Here is a 19,314-nt window from a genome sequence, read left to right on the forward strand (position 1 = left end):
ATTTAGAGTTTAAATATTATGTAAAAAATGTTTACTGTTGTTTGTTATGCATTCTTTTGCTTTCCAACTTAGTTTTTAATTTCTCAAAGGCTTCCTAGGCTGCATACACAGTAGGGGATTCATGAATACTTAAGGAACTATTCTGGCTTCCTGGGTTATATTAGAGGAACAAACAATAACACTGGGCTGGAGTACAGAATGGGTGGTGGGGAGTCATGGAGCAGAGGGAGGGGAGGGTAGACTGGGGCTATCTAATAAAGGACCTTAAATGCCATCCAAGAAGTACAGTTTAAATCTATAAGTGATGAGCAGTCCTTGAAAGTATTTGAGAGTTGAATGAGAAGAATTCTAATTTAGAAAGATGTATCTAGCTGTATCCTGAATCACATCAATGCAACAGGATGAGACTGGGCTTTGTATAGCCATAGCATTTGTCCTCATTTGTTTCTGTTGCAGTAGGAAATGTTTTACTTTTGTTGTTATTTATATCCAAAAGCACACACCCAGCACAAAAATACACACAGTGCTAACAGTCAAGGCAGACTGCTCCAGACGCTGTAGAATTTATTTATTTATTTATTTAATTCATTACTTTATCTTTAAATTTAATTTATTGGGGTGACATTGATTAATAAAATTATATAGGTTTTAGGGGCACAGACTCCATGGAATTATTATCTAAAGTCCCAAAGGACCAATAAAAAAACACATTAATTATAACCAACATTAAGGACTATTCATTCACATTAATAAAATACACAGCTGACGTTGCAAAACTGATGCTTGAAAAGAAAGACCAATTTACCCAATGTGAATAGCAGAAGGAATTTTCCTAGTTCAAGATTGTTAACTTTTGAAAAATATACACATATCAAATAATTTCTCAACAAGTTTGCTTTAGGTGGCAAGGAAAAGGCTGTCAATAAAATCCCTTACAAGCAAGTCACTTCCTTTTACTCTCTAAAGCCTACATCCTCTCAATCCTTTCCTCGCCTTTTCTTTTAAGTAAATGGAAAAGTCAGTCAGCTGATCCTATATAATAAGGAGGTAATATGCAAATGGTCGTTTACACCATGAAGTGTAACAACCAAACAGCAGGAGGGCAGGGCAGCAAGCTCCGAGAGGAGAGCTACAGGACGGCGGGGCAGTGGGCAGAGAGCTACAGGAGAGTGGAGAGATATTAGCTGCGGTGGGCCCAGCGGCCCCACGAGAAAAGTGGCAGCAAGCTACTCGTGCACGGATTCGTGCGCTGGGCTACTAGTAGTCTTATAAGTAGAAATGGGGAGAAAACACTCATTAAGACCATACTAGAGGCCCGGTGCATGAAATTCATGCACTGGGGGAGGGGTGAGTGTCCCTCAGCCCAGCCTGCGCCCTCTCGCAGTCCGGGAGCCCTCGCTCCTTACCACCCGCCTGCTCGCTGTTCCTTACCGCTCGGTTCACTGCTCCCTCTTTGTGCTGCTGTGGAGGCAGGAAAGGCTCCCACCACCACCCCTGCGCTCGCCAGCTGTGAGCTTGGCTTCTGGCTGGGAGCGCACTGACCACCAGGGGGCAGCTCCTGCGTTGAGCGTCTGCCCCCTGGTGGTCAGTGCACATCATAGCACCCTGTCATTCTGGTTGTTCTGCCGTAATGGTTGCTTAGGCTTTTATTATATAGATATCCAGGAAAGGCGGACCCAATTGGAAGGGAAGGAAATAAACTCTCTTCACTAAACCAAATACTTTGCTCTTAAGCTGAAGCAATTATGATGAACTTCTAGGAAAGGCTAAGATTCACCTATGATCACAAATAATAAAATTAGCAGTCATTTATGTCTGACAGAATAGGGATAAAATGCCTCATGATAAACCACTAGCAAAATGTGGAGCTAGGAGGCAATGTTTCCCTGAGGAAGGTGTGTTTAGCTCATATCACCACGGGCTGCTTCAGAACACTCAGGACGCGTGGGAGTCCTGGAAACCAATGGCTCCTGTGCTTTGCTTAACCGGAACTGTGCATTGGCTGGAAGTTAACAACAGGGAAAGGCGTGGCACATTAAACCTCTTCTTATGTGACAATCACAACAGCTACCATTTATGACTTGAGATGGTTCCCCCATTATCTCTATCCTTTGGAGCAGCTCTGAAGATACTAATATTCCCTTTACAGGCTGAAAACAACAACAACACCTGTCCATGACTTTCCAGCAAGTAGTGGTTGAGTCAAATCCTGAAATCAAATCTATTGACTGACTTCCAAGACCATGCACTAGATTGGAAAGAATGACTGCGAATTTTATGGGGAAAACAGAACTCCAGAATAATTAAAGAAAATAGGTGTAATGGAAAAAGAGGCCAGAGGCCCAACCATCAGCTGCACAAAGAGAGCCAACTTACCAGCATACTTTGCGGTGTTAGATTCATCCATGGACCAAAAGCAATAATCAAAGGCAAATACCTGAATAAAAGAACAAAATATTAAACTTAAAAATTAATTAACTTCTATGAATAAATCAGACTGCAAAAAGAACTCACTGATGAAGATGAGAATGCCTGCTACTGTCACCACAGGTTTGATGCTTTGTTAACCCTGAAGATTCTTTTAGACTAAACTGATGATTATCTTCTTGTATTAGACTAAGTTATATTTGAAAATTGCTATTTATCCATAATTCAAACCAGCACACATCTTAACCAACATTTTAAAAAATGATACATTCAGTGAGAAAAAACAATGACTTCTCTCCAAGTCAACAGTTCCACAGTTCCAGCATCTGCTGTAACCCTCCGGCTGGATCTCCCAGAGCGTCTCAAGAAACACTAAAGTGATCAACTTTCACTTAAAGCAATTCCTCTAACTTTCCATGACGCTACTATTTCCAGCATAGCCAAGGCTCAAAACTCCATGCTGCCATCTTGGACACCATTCCCTCTTGTTTCAGCATGCAATCTTGGACCCAGTGCTAAGAAATCAGTAATTCACTCTTGCATGCATTCATTTTCTATATAGTTACTGAGTGCCTACTGTGTTATCAGGATGGCAGATGCTGCCTGCCTAAGTCCCTCATCAAATCACTGTTTTCCATGTATATGACCACCACCCATGTTCCAGCCATCATCATTAAATGCATAGGGCAATATTCCCTAAAATGTGGCCCAAAGAACAGTAGTTTCTTGAGATAGTCCATAGAAAAGATTAAATCATGTTAGAAATTGTGTACATTTTGCCCTAATTTGAGATTCTCAATATTAAAGGCTCTGAAAAGCCCTCCAGCAAATACATCCATTTAATTGTTTAACTTTTTATTTCTCCAATTAATTTTGGTGAGGAGACCCTTTCTTGAGTAACACCTGTTAACATGCCTTGAAACTAGTATTTCTCTATATACCTACCTTAGCTAACTCTGGCCCAGATGCCTCAGCAGCCACTTTCTCCTGAGTTCCCTTTTATAGCCTTTTTTCCATGTAGTCCAAATAGCAAATTACAAAACTTTCACAGACAGGGACCCTTTAATGCTTAATCATTTCCAAGGGATCTCAAGCTCTGAGCAAACAGAACCCAGGCTCTTTGACCTGGCATTTGAGACTGGTCACAATGAGGCCTTTCCAGCCCAAGTCCCCCAACTTCTTCATGCTTCAGCTGAGCTGGTCAGCACCTTGGTGCTACAATCCCATCCCAGGTGGTATTCTCTTCATTTCCACCCTTCAAAATGCTTCATACTCCTTACAGCCCAATTAAATGTATTTTTCTTCCAGGAAGCATTGCTTGGTTTAATTCAAAGGAATTAGCTGTCTCTTCTCTGAACTCTCACGACACCATTTAATCCTTTTTGTGACACCTACCCCAATTATTATATTTTTCACTTATCGTGTATATTATCTCTGCATACGATTCAAACCCACTGGTAGACTAAGTCCCTTGAAAGCAGGAACCAGACCTGATTCCTATTTGTATACTTCAGTGTTCAAAGTAATTATTTATAATTATTTATTGAATGATTAATGACAATGAGACCTGACATGAAAGCAGGTACTTTCTCCATCCGTCAAAAGATTAAGTTATGCTCTGAATAGTTTCAGCACTATATATACTTCAGAGCTTTTAAAATGGATTCAGGTAGGCACACAACTTACATCATCAATCTCAAGTCCAAATTCAGTTTTGTTACTTATACAAACATTCACTCTGGCCTTACAATAAACAAGGCTAGAATGAACAGCTATGAAACAATAGTCTCAGCCAACAGAGTGTGGAATATTTATTGCATTCAGAGGCTGTTGCAATGACTCCAGAGACCACACAGGCATAATCCAGTTAATCATCCTGCCTCTGGCAGGACTGAGCTTCAACACTTTTCCTGAGAGATGAAGATCTGTCTTACTTTTAAACATTTCCAGAAAAGGAGACTCCACAACCTCCTTTGAATGGCATCTTATACCACGTACTGTTCATTCCCAGGGCATTTTCCTTTCCTTTTGACCCAAGTCAATTCTCCTTACTTTAAATGACCAATAGAGGCTTTTTTCCAATTTTTGTGTATTTTATTGTTTTCTTCTAGAGTCTCAATGAATTCCTCTTAGTAGTTGCTATATAAATGAAGTAACAATTTATCTCCTATTCATTTTCACACCTACCTAAAACTTATTTTTTTAGTTTGCTATTCTGCTAGAGATTTACATTCACAGTGACACCCCTTGAAATAAAACGAAATCCACTCCAAATCTTCAGGATCTACCTCTCAATTAATAATCATTCCAAAATTCTGTTCCACCATCCATTCCTAACAAACAATTAATAGTTTAAGGCTGCTTTTGCTCATAGAAAGATAAAAATTTTTATTTTAAGTGTTGGTCCCCTAATATTCAGAAAATGTTAAAACTGCAGAGAAAAGGGACTGACAGTACTGATAGATTCAACTGTTCTCTGCTTGTCGAATATCAGCCTATCCCTGAACTGAATTATGTCTAAGATTTCAAAGCCTTTGATCACAGGTGTTTTAGAATGCTCATCCCTCAAACCAGTCATGGTTACCATTTTACTAAACATTTACCAGTAAGAAAGCTGAAGCCCAGAAATTGGAGGGGTTTCCCTAAAGCAAGTGAATAGAAAAATTGTTATAATTTGTTTTAATGCATGCCATAAGTGATCATCCCCTCTATGGACTTCGACAGCACGCTGCAGCTCCCGTGGCACTAGGCCACGTGTTGTTCAGTGTGGTCTCACCTCCACTCTAAAGGTGAAGCCATCAGAGGACTTCGGCTCACGCACTTCATAGTGCCTGGGTGAGTACCTCATACAGAACAACTGCTGTACGTAGCATCTCTTCAATAAAAAAAACATAATGCCGCCAAAACCGGTTTGGCTCAGTGGATAGAACGTCGGTCTGCGGACTGAAAGGTCCCAGGTTTGGTTCCGGTCAAGGGCATGTACATTGGTTGCGGGCACATCCCCGGTGGGGGGTGTGCAGGAGGCAGCTGGTCGATGTTTCTCTCTCATCGATGTTTCTAGCTCTCTATCCCTCTCCCTTCCTCTCTGTGAAAAATCAATAAAATATATCTTAAAAAAACCCACAAACAAACAAAAAAAACATAATACCAGGAGAAGGAGTTGGAATGCAGACAAGAATACAGAATGGATGTGAGAACTGTTCTGAATAAAAACAGGTTCAAACTGCAAGATATAGTTTTAGGTGTTTCATTACTTTCAGATGCATGTTCTGGGGAAACTTGGTTCCATCAATGGTTAAACACAGATTTGGTCACAAGATGAGCACTGGGGTCCTCTTCCATACCGTCATTCCATGTTTCATGTGGATGAACAAGTATGGCCACATCATGTATATAGTTGGCACAGAAATTAAAACAATTATTTGTTTGACTGTTGTTAGTTATGACTGTTACTAAAAGAGTTTCAAAGATATTTCAAATAATTTACTTATCATTTTGTCCAGTCATTTTCCTTGAAATCTTGTTAGTATTATAAACTATCTACAAAATATTATCTTTCTTTCCATGGGCAAAATTTACTTAAAATTTAATCACAAAAGGTCTATAACAAAAGGGACATGATTTTCTTAGGTTTTACAGAAGTTTTGGTTTTCCAATACAAAATCCATTGATATTTCAAAAGAGATAACAAACTATTTTCTTGAGATTCCTTGGAAATTGACCACCTAAAAAATTTTTTTCAAAGTCAGCATATTAGAGAAATATGCTAAATAAGATTTTTAACTTAGTTCATAAGAATTCCTAAATGCTTATTTCATCTATTCATTATGGAGTCACTAGTATCTTAACGCGTGTGGGAGATGGGGGACTTCTTAACGCATAGGACTGAGTTAAAAAAAATAAATGGATTTTGGAAACTGAGTGTAAATCTCATATTTCATCAATGCCAATAAACACTGTGAGAAATTTATTTGTAAAGACATCCATACCTTTCAAGTGCCTTCAACTAGAAAAAGAGCCAAAAGTACAGATGTTCTCTAGTTGTTTTTAAAATCTGAAAGCCATTGTCTTCATTGTTTTCAATAAAATGTGACTCCACCTCCTCAGAATCCCACTCCTTCCTCTTCATTTGCAACTTGTAAAATTCATAACAGCATCTAATTCCCTGCAGCTTGCAGTCCACATCTGCTCCACCTTCATCACTCTCTTAAAAATGTTAGCTCTGCATCTTTGTGAACCACTGAACAGCTAGCGAAGTTACTACCAGTTGTTTTTAATAAGTCTGTTGAGTGATGTGCATTCTGAGGCAAAGGAGTTCTAGGACTTGGGAGCAGGATGCAGCATAGCCAAACTCCACCCTTAACCAAAAGTCCAATCTCTGTTGGCATTTCAGCTAAATTCCATTTGCAACTTTGAAAAAAAAAAAAAAGGAAGAATCTTCTACATTCCTCGAAGAACCAGAAGATATCAACATGTTCTAAGAAATGTTTGGCTCAGTGATTAGAACATTGGCCTGTGGACCAACGGTTCGTGGGTTTGAATCCTGGTCAAGGGCATGTACCTCAGTTGCAGGTTATGTGCAGGAGGCAACCAATCGATGGGTCTCTCCTCCCCCTTCCCTTTTACTCTCTCCAGAAATCAGTGGAAAAAGAATCCTCGGTGAGGATTAAAAAAAAAAAAGGAGATTTGCTAGTCATTTTCCTGATCCATAAAACCAAATGTAAAGGTACTTTCCCTGGCATTATCTCTGTATGTTTCCTTTCATTCTTTCTATTCGTATGCTTTCTCTACTACATTCTCCAATTGTAAAACACTTAATCCAGAAAGCAATCAACAAATGCCTATTTGCCACTTTTCTGTTTTAGGTATGTAGGAAACTCAAATATGTATTAGGTATGTTTTTTTCGTCCTCTAGTTGTTTACGATCTAGTTGAAAAGACAAAACATAAACAATTATTTTTTAAAATAAAAAGTACACTTTTTTTCAAAATCAATTTAATATGGCTCATAACCCTTCTCCAGGCAGAAAGTGATAATTTTATCTATCCTCTAGATAATTTAATTTTATGCAAAGAAATATTTCTGAACATAAACATCAGATTTTTTGCAAAGTGAGTCAAAGCCTACTCCCTTTCAATTTGTCCTTATTAAAATCTTTCAATGTCATCTCAAATGTCACTCCTTATGAAACCTTTCTTAAGGACACTGCTTATTACTCTGAATTTCATACCGGTCTAACTAGATTGTGTATAAGAGAGAGAGAGAGACAGAGAGAAAGGGAGAGAGAGAGAGAGGTTCTCTTTGTTCTGCAACATTACTAATTCTTAGAGGACAAGACCATGGTTTTCCTAATGTTTTTACTGTCCATAATCCCACCAAACTAAAATACTCTGAGAAGGTATTTTTTAAAGCAGCTTCTTGGTGAACTACCTTTTAATTAACTAATCTTGCAAAACTGTGTTTTCACATAGGATGGCTGCTTAGAAAGTACACGGTGAGTGTGAATTCTCTGCAGCGTTGCAATCTATAATAATAAAAGCTTAATATGCAAATTGACCGAACAACCGAACAGCAGAATGACCGTCCAGATGCCTTCCGGATGACCACGCTATGATACGCACTGGTGCCAGGCCAGCCAAGGCAGGTGTGATGCGATTGGTCGGGGGGGGAGGGGCCCGCCATCGCCCCATGATCGCCCCGCAGAGGCGATTATGGAGCCCCAGCTGGGTGGGCTGGGCTTCCCTCTGCTGGGCGATCGATCCTGGAGCCCCATGATTGCCCCAAAGAGGGAGGCCCAGGCTACCTGGCCAGCGGTGCTGCAGTGGGTGGGCGGGGCCTCCCTCTGAGGGGTGATCCATCTGGGGGCCCCATGATCGATTGCTCCACAGAGGGAGGCCTAGGCCACTGGCCAGCGACACTGTGGCGGGTGTGCGGGGCTGGCCAGCGATCACCCTGTAGAGGGAGGCCCAGGCTAGCCAAGTGATCGCACCCCACTCCTGTCACCCGCAAAGGGAGGCAACTGGTGGTTGGGGGAGGGGGGCAGTGCCGCACAGATGGCAAGCAGTGGAAGCGGCGGGGGCAGGGCCAGCTGCTGGCAAACAGGGGAAGGAAAGCCCCGATAGGCCCTGATCACTGGCCAGGCCTAGGGACCCTACCCAAGGGGTCCCGGATTGCGAGAGGGCGCAGGCTGGGCTGAGGGATCCCCCCCCACCCCATGCATGAATGTTGTGCACTGGGCCTCTAGTAGAGTGGATAATACAGCAGTACTTTGTCAACCTCTCCCTTTTCACTTCATCTGGTACCACCGATCAGACATTATTTGTATGCTTATTGAGTCCCCACTCTTTTTCTAAGAAGATAGAAGAAAGCTCCCATATTTATTTATATATATGTCAAGAGTCAGCCATCTCTTCAACTCTGAAAACTTCCACCAATCACCAAGAAATCCTCTGGGTGTATTAAGCACAATGGGAAGTCCAGGAGGGAAAAGAAGAAAAGAAAACGTAGATTGTATCAGGGAATCCCTCCTTCCTGAAATCTCCTCCCTCTCCTCACTTCCTGCCCAGTGAGCTACAAATCCTTCTTTAAGAACTGCCTAAATGTCACCTTCTCCAGTGTTTCCTCAACATCCTCTCCACATTTATGCCCCTGTTCTGTGCAGTTTTAGTTGACGGCTCCATCTCTCTAATAACTCTACCTAAATAACTGCACATTTTACATTAAAATAGGACTGTAGGAATTTAAACAAAATGTATACTAATAAATGCTTGGTGCATAATAGTAACTCAGTGTAAGGCAGCCACTGTTATCAGTATTAACAGTATCTACTCATGGGCTCCTCTCCCCAGTTAACAGTACAGCTATCACCTATGGAGTATTTACTATGTACCAGGCACATCCTAAGTACTTTATATTCTCATAAAGCTGGGAGGTTTTCTGAGCCAGGGTCTGTGCTAATTCATTTCTTTATCACTACAGGTATAGACACAGTCCATAGGTGCTCAGTATTTGCTGAATCAAATAGAGAAAAGAGAAAAGCCAAAAAAGGTCCACATTGCCATGAGTAGAGTTGCTACAGTTCCTTGTGTTCTGTGTCAAAAGCATCAATGCAAAACACACTACCTCCTAGCTCCCAAATCCAGAATCAAAGGGTTTGTGGGGGGGGAAATCGCACTCTATGAGAACTCGCTTTGTTTGCATGAAGGATTGTGTCTCTCTCCTTTCATTCTATACTGTCATCCCTTTTCACAATCAATCCACTGTTCACATCTGCACACCCAGCTGCTATTAACAGTTTGTTCCGGCTACTATCTACTTTGCAAACTGAGCCCAAGATCTCTCCACAAATCCCCATTTCTCCAATTTTATAAACATTGGTTTGCCAAAGTCCTGTTTTGTGGTTACTTTTCAACTTTGTCAACTTGAGAGTGTAATTTATATAAAAGACACATGCCAAATTTGTTCACATCTCACCATACTGGGTTATGAGAATGAGTCAGACAAAAAAAAAATTAAAGTACTATATTTCAAGTCAGGTTAAAATTTTCCTTTAATGCCAAGCTTCCAATTTTTTCTCTCTTTCGCCTATTATAAGAGATGTGAAGAGTCATTAAAAAAAAAAAGAGTTAAACCTCATTCATCTTGGAGAAGCTTGACGGAAACAGAAAGGAAAGCCCAACACTGAAAGCCTTCTGACCCCTGGAACGACCTTCACCACTGCTATCTGCAAAAGCCGCTCTGCCAGCAGCACTAACTGTGCCTGTGCCTGTGCATCTCTGCTGCTGGCTCCAAGGAAGGGCTGCCAGAATGGTTACCCTCACTCCCGGTGAGTTCTACGGACGGACACCACCTTCCCAACTCAAAAGCTGTCAAGACTGCTGTCTTTTTACAAAGCAATTAATCGTTTCCTTTACATATGCCTATATGTGTACACAAGCAATATCTTGAATTGCAGTTAATACTGCCTGACTGGGAAGATGTCAAAGCATCTTAAAGACTCAAAGCAAGCCAAGAGCCTCTGCTGCACATCTACCAGCAATAGGCATTATTCCTGATCTCAGGGAATTCAGTCTGTTTAGGAAACAACTGTGTGGAGAGTGTACTCTCAACTGCAGTTTAAATTTCTAAGGGCTCATGGAGAATGTCTCTTCAAACAACTGACTCATCTTTGCATTCATTTAAAAGGCATTTACTGAGTAGCTATTATGAGCTAGTTAGGACAGAAATAAGAGTTCCCCAGTTATAAGGATCTCACCCTCTATTAGAGGGAAGTAATCAAAAAAGGAGAGTACAATATATAGAAGTCAGTATAGGGCAAGAAGGAATAATTACACTGCAGGGCAGGGGTGAGGGTGAGGTGAAAGGGGCTCAGGAAAGGTTTCTAGAAGAGGCAAAGCTTGGGCTGAATTCTGAAAGATAACGGTTGAGAAAACAAGTGGGAAAGGCATTCCAGGTAAAGGAGAAGCTAGCAAGCAACTGAGATGAGGAGGAGCTGAGCAGTGTGCAAAGAGCAATGAGCGGGGAAGAAAGAGGGAAAACACAGGGAGTAGGCAGAGGCTAGACCATGTGAGACTTTACGTGCCTTATTAAGAAGCCTGGGATTGTTTGTTGGCAAATGACAATATCATATTCTTACTTTGGAATGACCATTGTGGCAGCAATGTGGAAGATGGACTGAACAGGTATAAGACAAGAGAAAAAAAGCCAATTAGCAAATAATCATAACAAAGGTAAAAGTTTCCAATACCCAACTTCAGTGGGGATAGAGGAGAGATGTAGTGAACAGTCACTCTTTTTTTATTGCCTAGAATCCCAGACCCCATTTATTCTAGAAATAGCACCTTTTCTTTGGAGAACTGTACTAACCTCCACTCCAGCCATTTGGTTCCCATGGCTTGCTGCCATGTTTTAATATGGCATCCTATCTAATAAAAGAGTAATATGCAAATTAACCATCACTCCATTACACCCACAAGCCACGCCCACCAGCCAATCAGGAACAACTATGCAAATTAACCCAACCAAGATGGCTGCAGCCACAGAGAGATCAGGAGGGAGGTTTGGGTTTCCCTGGCGATGGAGGAAGCCAAGCTTTCCACATACCCTGGCTGGCCCAGGCCTCCACTCCAGGCTACAAAGTTTCAATTATAGAAGATAAATAAATCCCAACAAAAATGGCAGCAGCCACGGAGCTGGAGAGAGCAGGAGGCTAGGGTTGCCCCCGGTGATGGAGGAAGCCAAGCTTTCCACACACCCTGGCCAGCCCAGGCCTCTACTCCAGGCTACAAAGTTTCAATTATAGAAGATAAATAAATCCCAACAGAAATGGCTGCAGCCACTGAGCGAGCAGAAGGCTTGGCTCTGCTCTAGGCTACAAAGTTTCAATTGTAGAAGATAAATAAATCCCAGATACCAGGGCCTCCGCTTGGGTCACCGGGGGGCATGGCCAGCCTGCAAACCACCACAGGCCCCTCGCCCAGGCCACCCCACACCCCTAGGGAACCCCCACCCTGATCCGGGACACCCTTCAGGGCAAACCAGCCGGCCCCCACCCATGCACCAGGCCTCTATCCTATCTAATAAAAGAGTAATATGCAGATTGACCATCACTCCAACACACAAGATGGCTGCCCCCATGTGGTCAAAGATCCTGCCCCCATGGGGACACAAGATGGCCACCACAAGATGGCCAGCAGGGGAGGGCAGTTGCGAGGGACCAGGCCTGCAAGGGAGGGCAGTTGTGGGCGAGCAGGCCAGCAGGGGAGGGCAGTTGGGAGGGACCAGGCCTGCAAGGGAGGGCAGTTGTGGGTGATCAAGCCTGCAGGGGAGGGCAGTTAGGGGTGACCAGGCCAGCAGAGGAGGGAAGTTGGGGGTGACTGGGCCTGCAGGGAAGGGCAGTTGGGGGGGGGACCCAGGCCTGCAGGGGAGAGCAGTTGGGGGGGACCAGGCCTGCAGGGGAGGGCAGTTAGGGGCAAACAGGCTGGCAGGGGTGCAGTTAGGCATCAATCAGGCTGGCAGGGGAGTGGTTAGGGGGTGATCAGGCTGGCAGGCAGAAGCGGTTAGGGGCAATCAGGCAGGCGAGCGGTTGGGAGCCAGCAGTCTTGGATTGTGAGAGGGCAGTCAGACATCCCTCGAGGGGTTCCAGATTGGAGCGGGTGCAGGCTGGGCTGAGGGGCACCCCCGCACACAAATTTCGTGCAACGGGCCTCTAGTATCATATAAAAGCCTATGTTCAGGGGAGAAGGCAGGGAAGATGCACATGGGGGCTCAAGTTGGACCACTCACAGTTCCATAATCTCTTTACCACAGTTAACTGGTCCCAAGCATCTGATGGAATTTTTGGCTTAAGGAACAAGAAGTAAGTCAATCCAGTCTTTCTTTAACAACTGATGCTAGAATCTGGGTAAGGTTGAGGCCATGTTTCTAAGCACGTGGACCACAGAAGCAGAGAGCTGGTGTGCAGTAAGAGAGAAAAATGAAGGGGACACACATGGGGATAGAGACAGAAGAAGGGGAAGTAGGAGAAGTGTTTGTATTTGAACCCCAGCCACTTCCTGTCTGTGAGTTCTTTGAGATATCCCAGAGTCATTTATCCTACTGTTCATCTAGTCAGAGGTCCTATCGTTTTAGATGAAAGACTCCCAATGACTATAGGAAGAAATAAATATGAGATGTTAAAGGAAGAAATAACCAGGCTTGATTATCCTTTGAATATGGGACTGAAAGAAAGTTATGAATATTAACAGTCCTGTGGAAAAAGGTACCAAAAGAAAAGTACCCTGAAAACCATTCAGAGTTTCAAGTTTTTTAAAATAGTTACAAGTTCTACCAAATCCCAGACCAGTATTATGACAGAGAGCAAAGAGCTTCTACTTAGCACTAACTCAACTCCAACTCATAATGCTTTATCATTCAGTTTTACAATCTGCTTCACAGTTATTGAGGGGAGAGGGTTGGGATGTCACAAATCCACAATCGGTGGCATTTCTGGTTCTTTTAGGCTCTGATTGCTTTTCCTCAAAAAACAAACAAACAAACAAAAAAAAAAACACACACACAAAAAACTAGCCACCTAGATAACTTCTCCAACAGCACATTCAAAAGGTAAGGTGGGTATTTACAAACACAGATTTACTCTTCAACAAAAACAGCCCAAAAGAGCCTGAGCTGGGAGGCTCAGCTGGTTAGAGAGTCATCCTGATATGCCAAGGTTGCGGGTTCGATCCCCAGCCAGGGCACATACAAGAATCAACCAATGAATGCATAAATAAGTGGAACAAGAAATCAATGTTTCTCTCTCACACACTCCTTTCTTCTCTAAAATCAATAAAAAGAAAAAAATTTTAAAAAGTCCAAAAGAGAAGATGTAAATGTCTAAGTGTATACCGTATAATCCTGTTGTCTCTAAATGATTGTTGTTGCTCATTAAAAAGGAAAAAAATAAAACCAGGCTGAATTTGAGTCACCTTGAGATCACCTACGAATCTCTGGATCTGTTTTAGAGCCTCCAAACCAATACCTCACCTCATCACCCGCTGCTGGACCAGGCCTGGTCATCCAGCACAGACAGGAGGCTGGGTTGACCCCAAGGCCACAGGCTACCAGGGTCAGAAGAACCAGAGGGGGTTCGGAGGTTGCAAACATTTATTGTGCCGTCAGGTCAAACTGGAAAGGTTGACAGAGTTCACTGTGCTGGGGATGACCCAAGCCGGAGGTGGGGGTGGGGAGAGGTATGAAGCGGGATTCAGGGCACTGCCTGTTCTAACAGGCTTTCACTGCTCTGGATTTGGAGATGGATCAATGCCAAGAGGCAGGGGAGATGGATCTCCTTGTTATCTGGTCCCCTGTCAGTGACATCTTCAGACACCTACAGGCACACAGCTGCAGTGGGAACACCTGGCTCTGAACAAAGCCCGCGAGAAGGAGAGGGGGGAGGGGCAGACCCTATAGAAATTTCAAGTATAGTAACAGCACTATGTTTCGAAGGATTTTTTTGTTTCGTGGGCATTTTTTACAAATGTGGTTTACAATGATAAAGTATATTGGATTGTATTATTGTTCCAATTTAGTTACTGCCCTCCCTATAAGCAGATTACACGTCCCAGTGTGACTGTAGTGCCTCTGGTGGGAGGAATATATTCCTGACCCCACTGACATCAGGTCTGACCATGTGACTTGCTTTGGTCAATTCAATGAGTACAGAGATGTATGCCAGTTCTGAGCAACAGCTTTAATAGGCCATCGCATGATTTTCTTTCTCTCCCATCCCCCAATAACAGCAAGTCCCAGATAGGGGCAATTCCTTCAGATTGAAGCCCAGATTGAAGTGACACAATACAGAGCCACAGGTGATCTCTGCTGACATGGAACAACAGAGAAAAAAACCTGGGTTGTCTCAAGCCACTGAACTTTTGAGGTTACTGCTGCTGCATCACCGAGCACAAGCTGGCTGACACACAACGTGGTTATTACAAAGTAAACGCAGATTGCTATCTACCCTATGTTCTCCACCCACAATTTATCCTACATCCTGCAGCCAGATTAATTTCTTGCATGTACAGTTCTGACCATGTAACTTTTCTATACAAAAATCCAAAATGATCCTTCATAGCCTACCAGATTAATGTCAGATTCCCAACCCTCTGTAAGCTACCTCCTTTCCTAGTTTTTAAAAACACAACTTCCTTTTAGGTACTCTACACTCTAACAAGAGTTTGCAATTCTAAAGGTATCTGTAATATTTTAAGAAAGATATTTTTTTGTTCTTCATCCCTGGTTCCTGACACAGAGCTCCTAAATCCCTTGGAATTTCCTGGGTGACAGAAACCTCTCTTGTTTTCATGGGGGCTGGATGCCAGAAAGAACACATCTTGATTAGCCTAGAACTTTCAGCCCCACTCCTCACTCTCCAGGAAACGGAGAGGGGCTGGAGATTGTGTTAATAATCAATCGTGCCTACATGATGAACCTCCATAAAAACTCCTAAGCAACAAGGTTCAGCTTCCGAGTTGGTGAACATGTCCATGCATTTGGAGGGTGACACACCCCAACTCCAGGGAGACAGAAACTCCTGTGCTCAGGACCCTTCCAGACCTTACCCTACGTACTTACCTATTCATCTGTGCTCTTTATAATAAACCAGTAAACCTAAGTGATTGTCTCGCTGAGTTTTATAAGCCACTGTAGAAAATTACTGAACCCAAGAAGAGGATCTTCGGAAACCCTGATTTGGAGCAAAGTCAATGGCGCTGTGGGTAACTGGGGGACCACTACTTATAATTAGTGTCTAAAGTGAGGACAAGCTGGTGGGACTGAGCCTTTAACTTGTGGGTCTGCGCTAACGCTGGGTAGTTAGTGCTAGAACTGAATTGCCTTGTAGGACACCCAGTTGGTGTCCAAAGAGAACTGGAGAATTGCTTGGTGTGAAAAACCCACCCACTTGGCCTCAAAAGTGTTGTGAGTAAAGAAAGAGTTTTCTTTTAACATCAATGACTTTGTTTCTGTTCCTCACAACAAACATTGATCTCCATGCCCTATTTCTTCCATTTGAAACCCTACACATAACTGCAGGCCCTCCTCAAGCCCCACTTCGGGCTATAAAGCCTTTCTTCCTCTGAAGTCAGAAAGTACTGAAACAAGGAATGATGATGTTTACCATAATTTATTTTCCATCACTGACAGTGTTATATATGTTTAATCTTGTTGACCCCAGCATGAGTTTTAGAGAGCAGTAACCGCTTGAGCTGCCCAAATTCCTCATAAGATACTTTTCACAAATGTTCTCAATATTTGTCTAATTAATGATATTTGCATTCCTAGAAAAAAATGCATAGCAGGAAAGTGATGGTGCCATCTTGCTCATACAGTTGCAACCCTCATGGACCCAGATAGGAAGGCAGAAATGCCACAGATGACAGTACAGCAACTGCATTTAACTGGGTAAGGAAACAAGCAAAAGCCTTAGGGTGGATACTGAAAAATGTTTCAGACTCAGCTATGTGTTTAGTCGGAAACAGTGCTGTCCAATAGAAATATAATACCAAATATGTGACTTAAAATGTTTTTGTAAACACATTTAAAAAGAAAAAGAGATTAAAAATAATTTTAAAAATATATTTTATTTAACCCAAAATAGCTAAAATACTTATCTTTGTGGTATTGGAGTGTACTTTATACCTACAACACATCTCACTTCAGACCGACCACGTATCACAAGCTCAAAAGCCACATGGGGCTGATGGCTGCTGTCCTGAACAATGCAGGTCTACAACTCATCACTTTTGAGGCCAACACTTCGTTTTCAGAAATTCACAAAACAAGGAGGCAGAAGCCACAGAAAATAACGGCGGTCACAGATTGTAAAAGAAATCTGAATGAAACTGCACTGAAGAAGGCATAAGCTGTAATAAGATTTTCCCCTCCATTTTTCTAAGTCATTTTAAAAAGCCAGGGTTTTGGTATATCAATATGCCTCTTTAAAGGATACTGCCTTAAAAAAACAGACACACAGACCAAGGGAACAGAATTGAGAGCCCAGAAGTAAATCTATGGGCAAATAATTTTCAACAAAGGAGCCAAAAACATACAATGGAGAAAAGAAAGCCTCTTCAATAAATGGTGCTGAGAAAACTGGAAAGCCACATGCAGAAGAATGAAACTAGACAGCTATTTGTCACCATACACAAAAATGAACTCAAAATGGATCAAAGACCTAGTTATAAGACCTGAAACAATAAAATACATAGAAGAAAACATAGGTACCAAACTTATGGACTTTGGTCTTAGAGAAAATTTTATGAACTTGTCCTTGAAAACAAGGAAGTAAAAGTAAATTAATGGAACTACATAAAACTAAAAAGCTTCTGCCCAGCAAAAGAAACCATTAACAAAACAAAAAGGCAACCAGCCGAATGGGAGACAATATTTGCAAACAACTCCAATAAGGGCTCAATATCCAAAATATATAAAGGACTATTACAACTCAACAACAACAAAAAACCCTAAACAATCTAATTTTAAAATGAGCATAGGACTTGAACTGACACTTCTCTCAGGAAGACATACAAATAGCCAACAGATATGAAAAGAAGCTCAACTTCAGTAGCTATTAGGGAAATGGGAGTCAAAACGACAATGAGATACCACCTCACATCTATCACAATGGTTATTATTAACACGATAAGTAATAACAAATGTTGAAGAGGTTGTGGAGAAAAAGGAACCCTCATACACTGCTGGTGGGAATGTAAATTAGTACAGCCACTGTAGAAAATAATATGAAGGTTCCTCAAAAAAGTAAGAATAAAGTTACCATATGACCCAGCAATCCCTCTTCTAGGTATCTACCTGAAAAGTTTGAAAACAATTATTTATAAAGACACATGCACCCATATGCTCACTGCAGCATTATTTACGGTGGTCAATAAATGGAAACAACTCCTTTGACATGATTGGATAAAGAAGACATGGTATATTGATCACCAACTTACGCCATACACAAAAATAAACTCAAAATGGATACAGGACTTAAACATAAGACGGGAAACCATAAAAATACTAGAGCAATCCACAGGCAGCAAAATCTCAGACATATGCCAAAAGAAATTCTTCACTGACACTGCTCCTAGGGCAATGGAAGCTAAAGAGAAAATTAACAAATGGGACTACATAAAAATAAAAAGCTTTTTCACAGCAAAAGAAACCATCAACAAAACAACAAGAAGGCCCACTACATGGGAGAACATATTTGCAAATGGCATCACTGATAAAGGTTTAATCTCCAACATCTACAGGCAGCTTATGCAACTTAATAAAAGGAAGATAAATGATCCAATAAAAAAATGGGCAACAGACCTAAATAGAAACTTTTCAAAAGAAGACAGAAGGAAGGCCAAGAGACACATGAAAACATGCTCAACGTCACTAATTATCCGAGAGATGCAAATCAAAACAACAATGCGGTACCATCTCACACCTGTCAGAATGGCTATCATCAACAAATCAACAAACGACAAGTGTTGGCGAGGATGCGGAGAAAAAGGAACCCTCGTGCACTGCTGGTGGGAATGCAGATTGGTGCAGCCACTGTGGAGAACAGTATGGAGTTTCCTCAAAAAACTGAAAATGGAACTCCCATTTGACCCAGTAATCCCACTCCTGAGAATATATCCGAAGAAACTAGAAACACCAATCAGAAAGGATATATGCACCCCTATGTTCATAGCAGCACAATTCACCATAGCTAAGATTTGGAAACAGCCTAGGTGCCCGTCAGCAGATGACTGGATAAGAAAACTGTGGTACATCTACACAATGGAATACTATGCTGCCATAAAAAAAGAAGGAATTCTCATCATTTGCAGCAACCTGGATGGAATTGGAGAACATTATGTTAAGTGAAATAAGTCAGTCAATGAAAGAAAAATACCACATGATCTCACTCATTTATGGATAATAAAGAACATTATAAAATTGAACAAAAAGATAGATACAGAGACAGTAAAGCATCAAACAGACTGTCAAATTACAGGGGGAAGGTTAGGGAGAGGTGGGGGAGATAAGAGATCAATCAAAGGACTTGTATGCATGCATATAAGCATAACCAATGGACGCAAAACTCTGGGGGGTGAGGGCATATATGGGAGTGGGGTGGGGGGGGGGCAATGGTAAGATATGTACACATATAATACCTTAATAAAAAAATTGAAAAAAAAAAGAAGACATGGTATATATATATATATATATATATATATATATATATATATATACATACACACACACACACATACATACAATGGGATACTATTCAGCCATAAGAAAAGATTATGGCATTTGTGACATGGATGGATCTTGAGAATATGATGCCAAGGGAAATTAATCAGATGAAAA

General features: G+C 41.8%; 1 protein-coding gene across 4 annotated transcripts in view; it reads right to left on the reverse strand.

The window, feature by feature from the left end:
- KIF13A (kinesin family member 13A) overlaps window positions 1-19,314 on the reverse strand; it is a 208,699-nt gene that overhangs the window by 96,933 nt on the left and 92,452 nt on the right. For all 4 annotated transcript variants that reach the window (XM_079776435.1, XM_079776433.1, XM_079776436.1 and 1 more), the window contains exon 4: window positions 2,377-2,437. In XM_079776435.1, the coding sequence (XP_079632561.1) occupies window positions 2,377-2,437 (61 nt within the window). The remainder of the gene's footprint in view (window positions 1-2,376; window positions 2,438-19,314) is intronic.

The sequence above is a fragment of the Cnephaeus nilssonii genome (assembly GCF_951640355.1).
Source record: "Cnephaeus nilssonii genome assembly, chromosome: 7".
In the NCBI taxonomy this organism is placed as follows: domain Eukaryota; kingdom Metazoa; phylum Chordata; class Mammalia; order Chiroptera; family Vespertilionidae; genus Cnephaeus; species Cnephaeus nilssonii.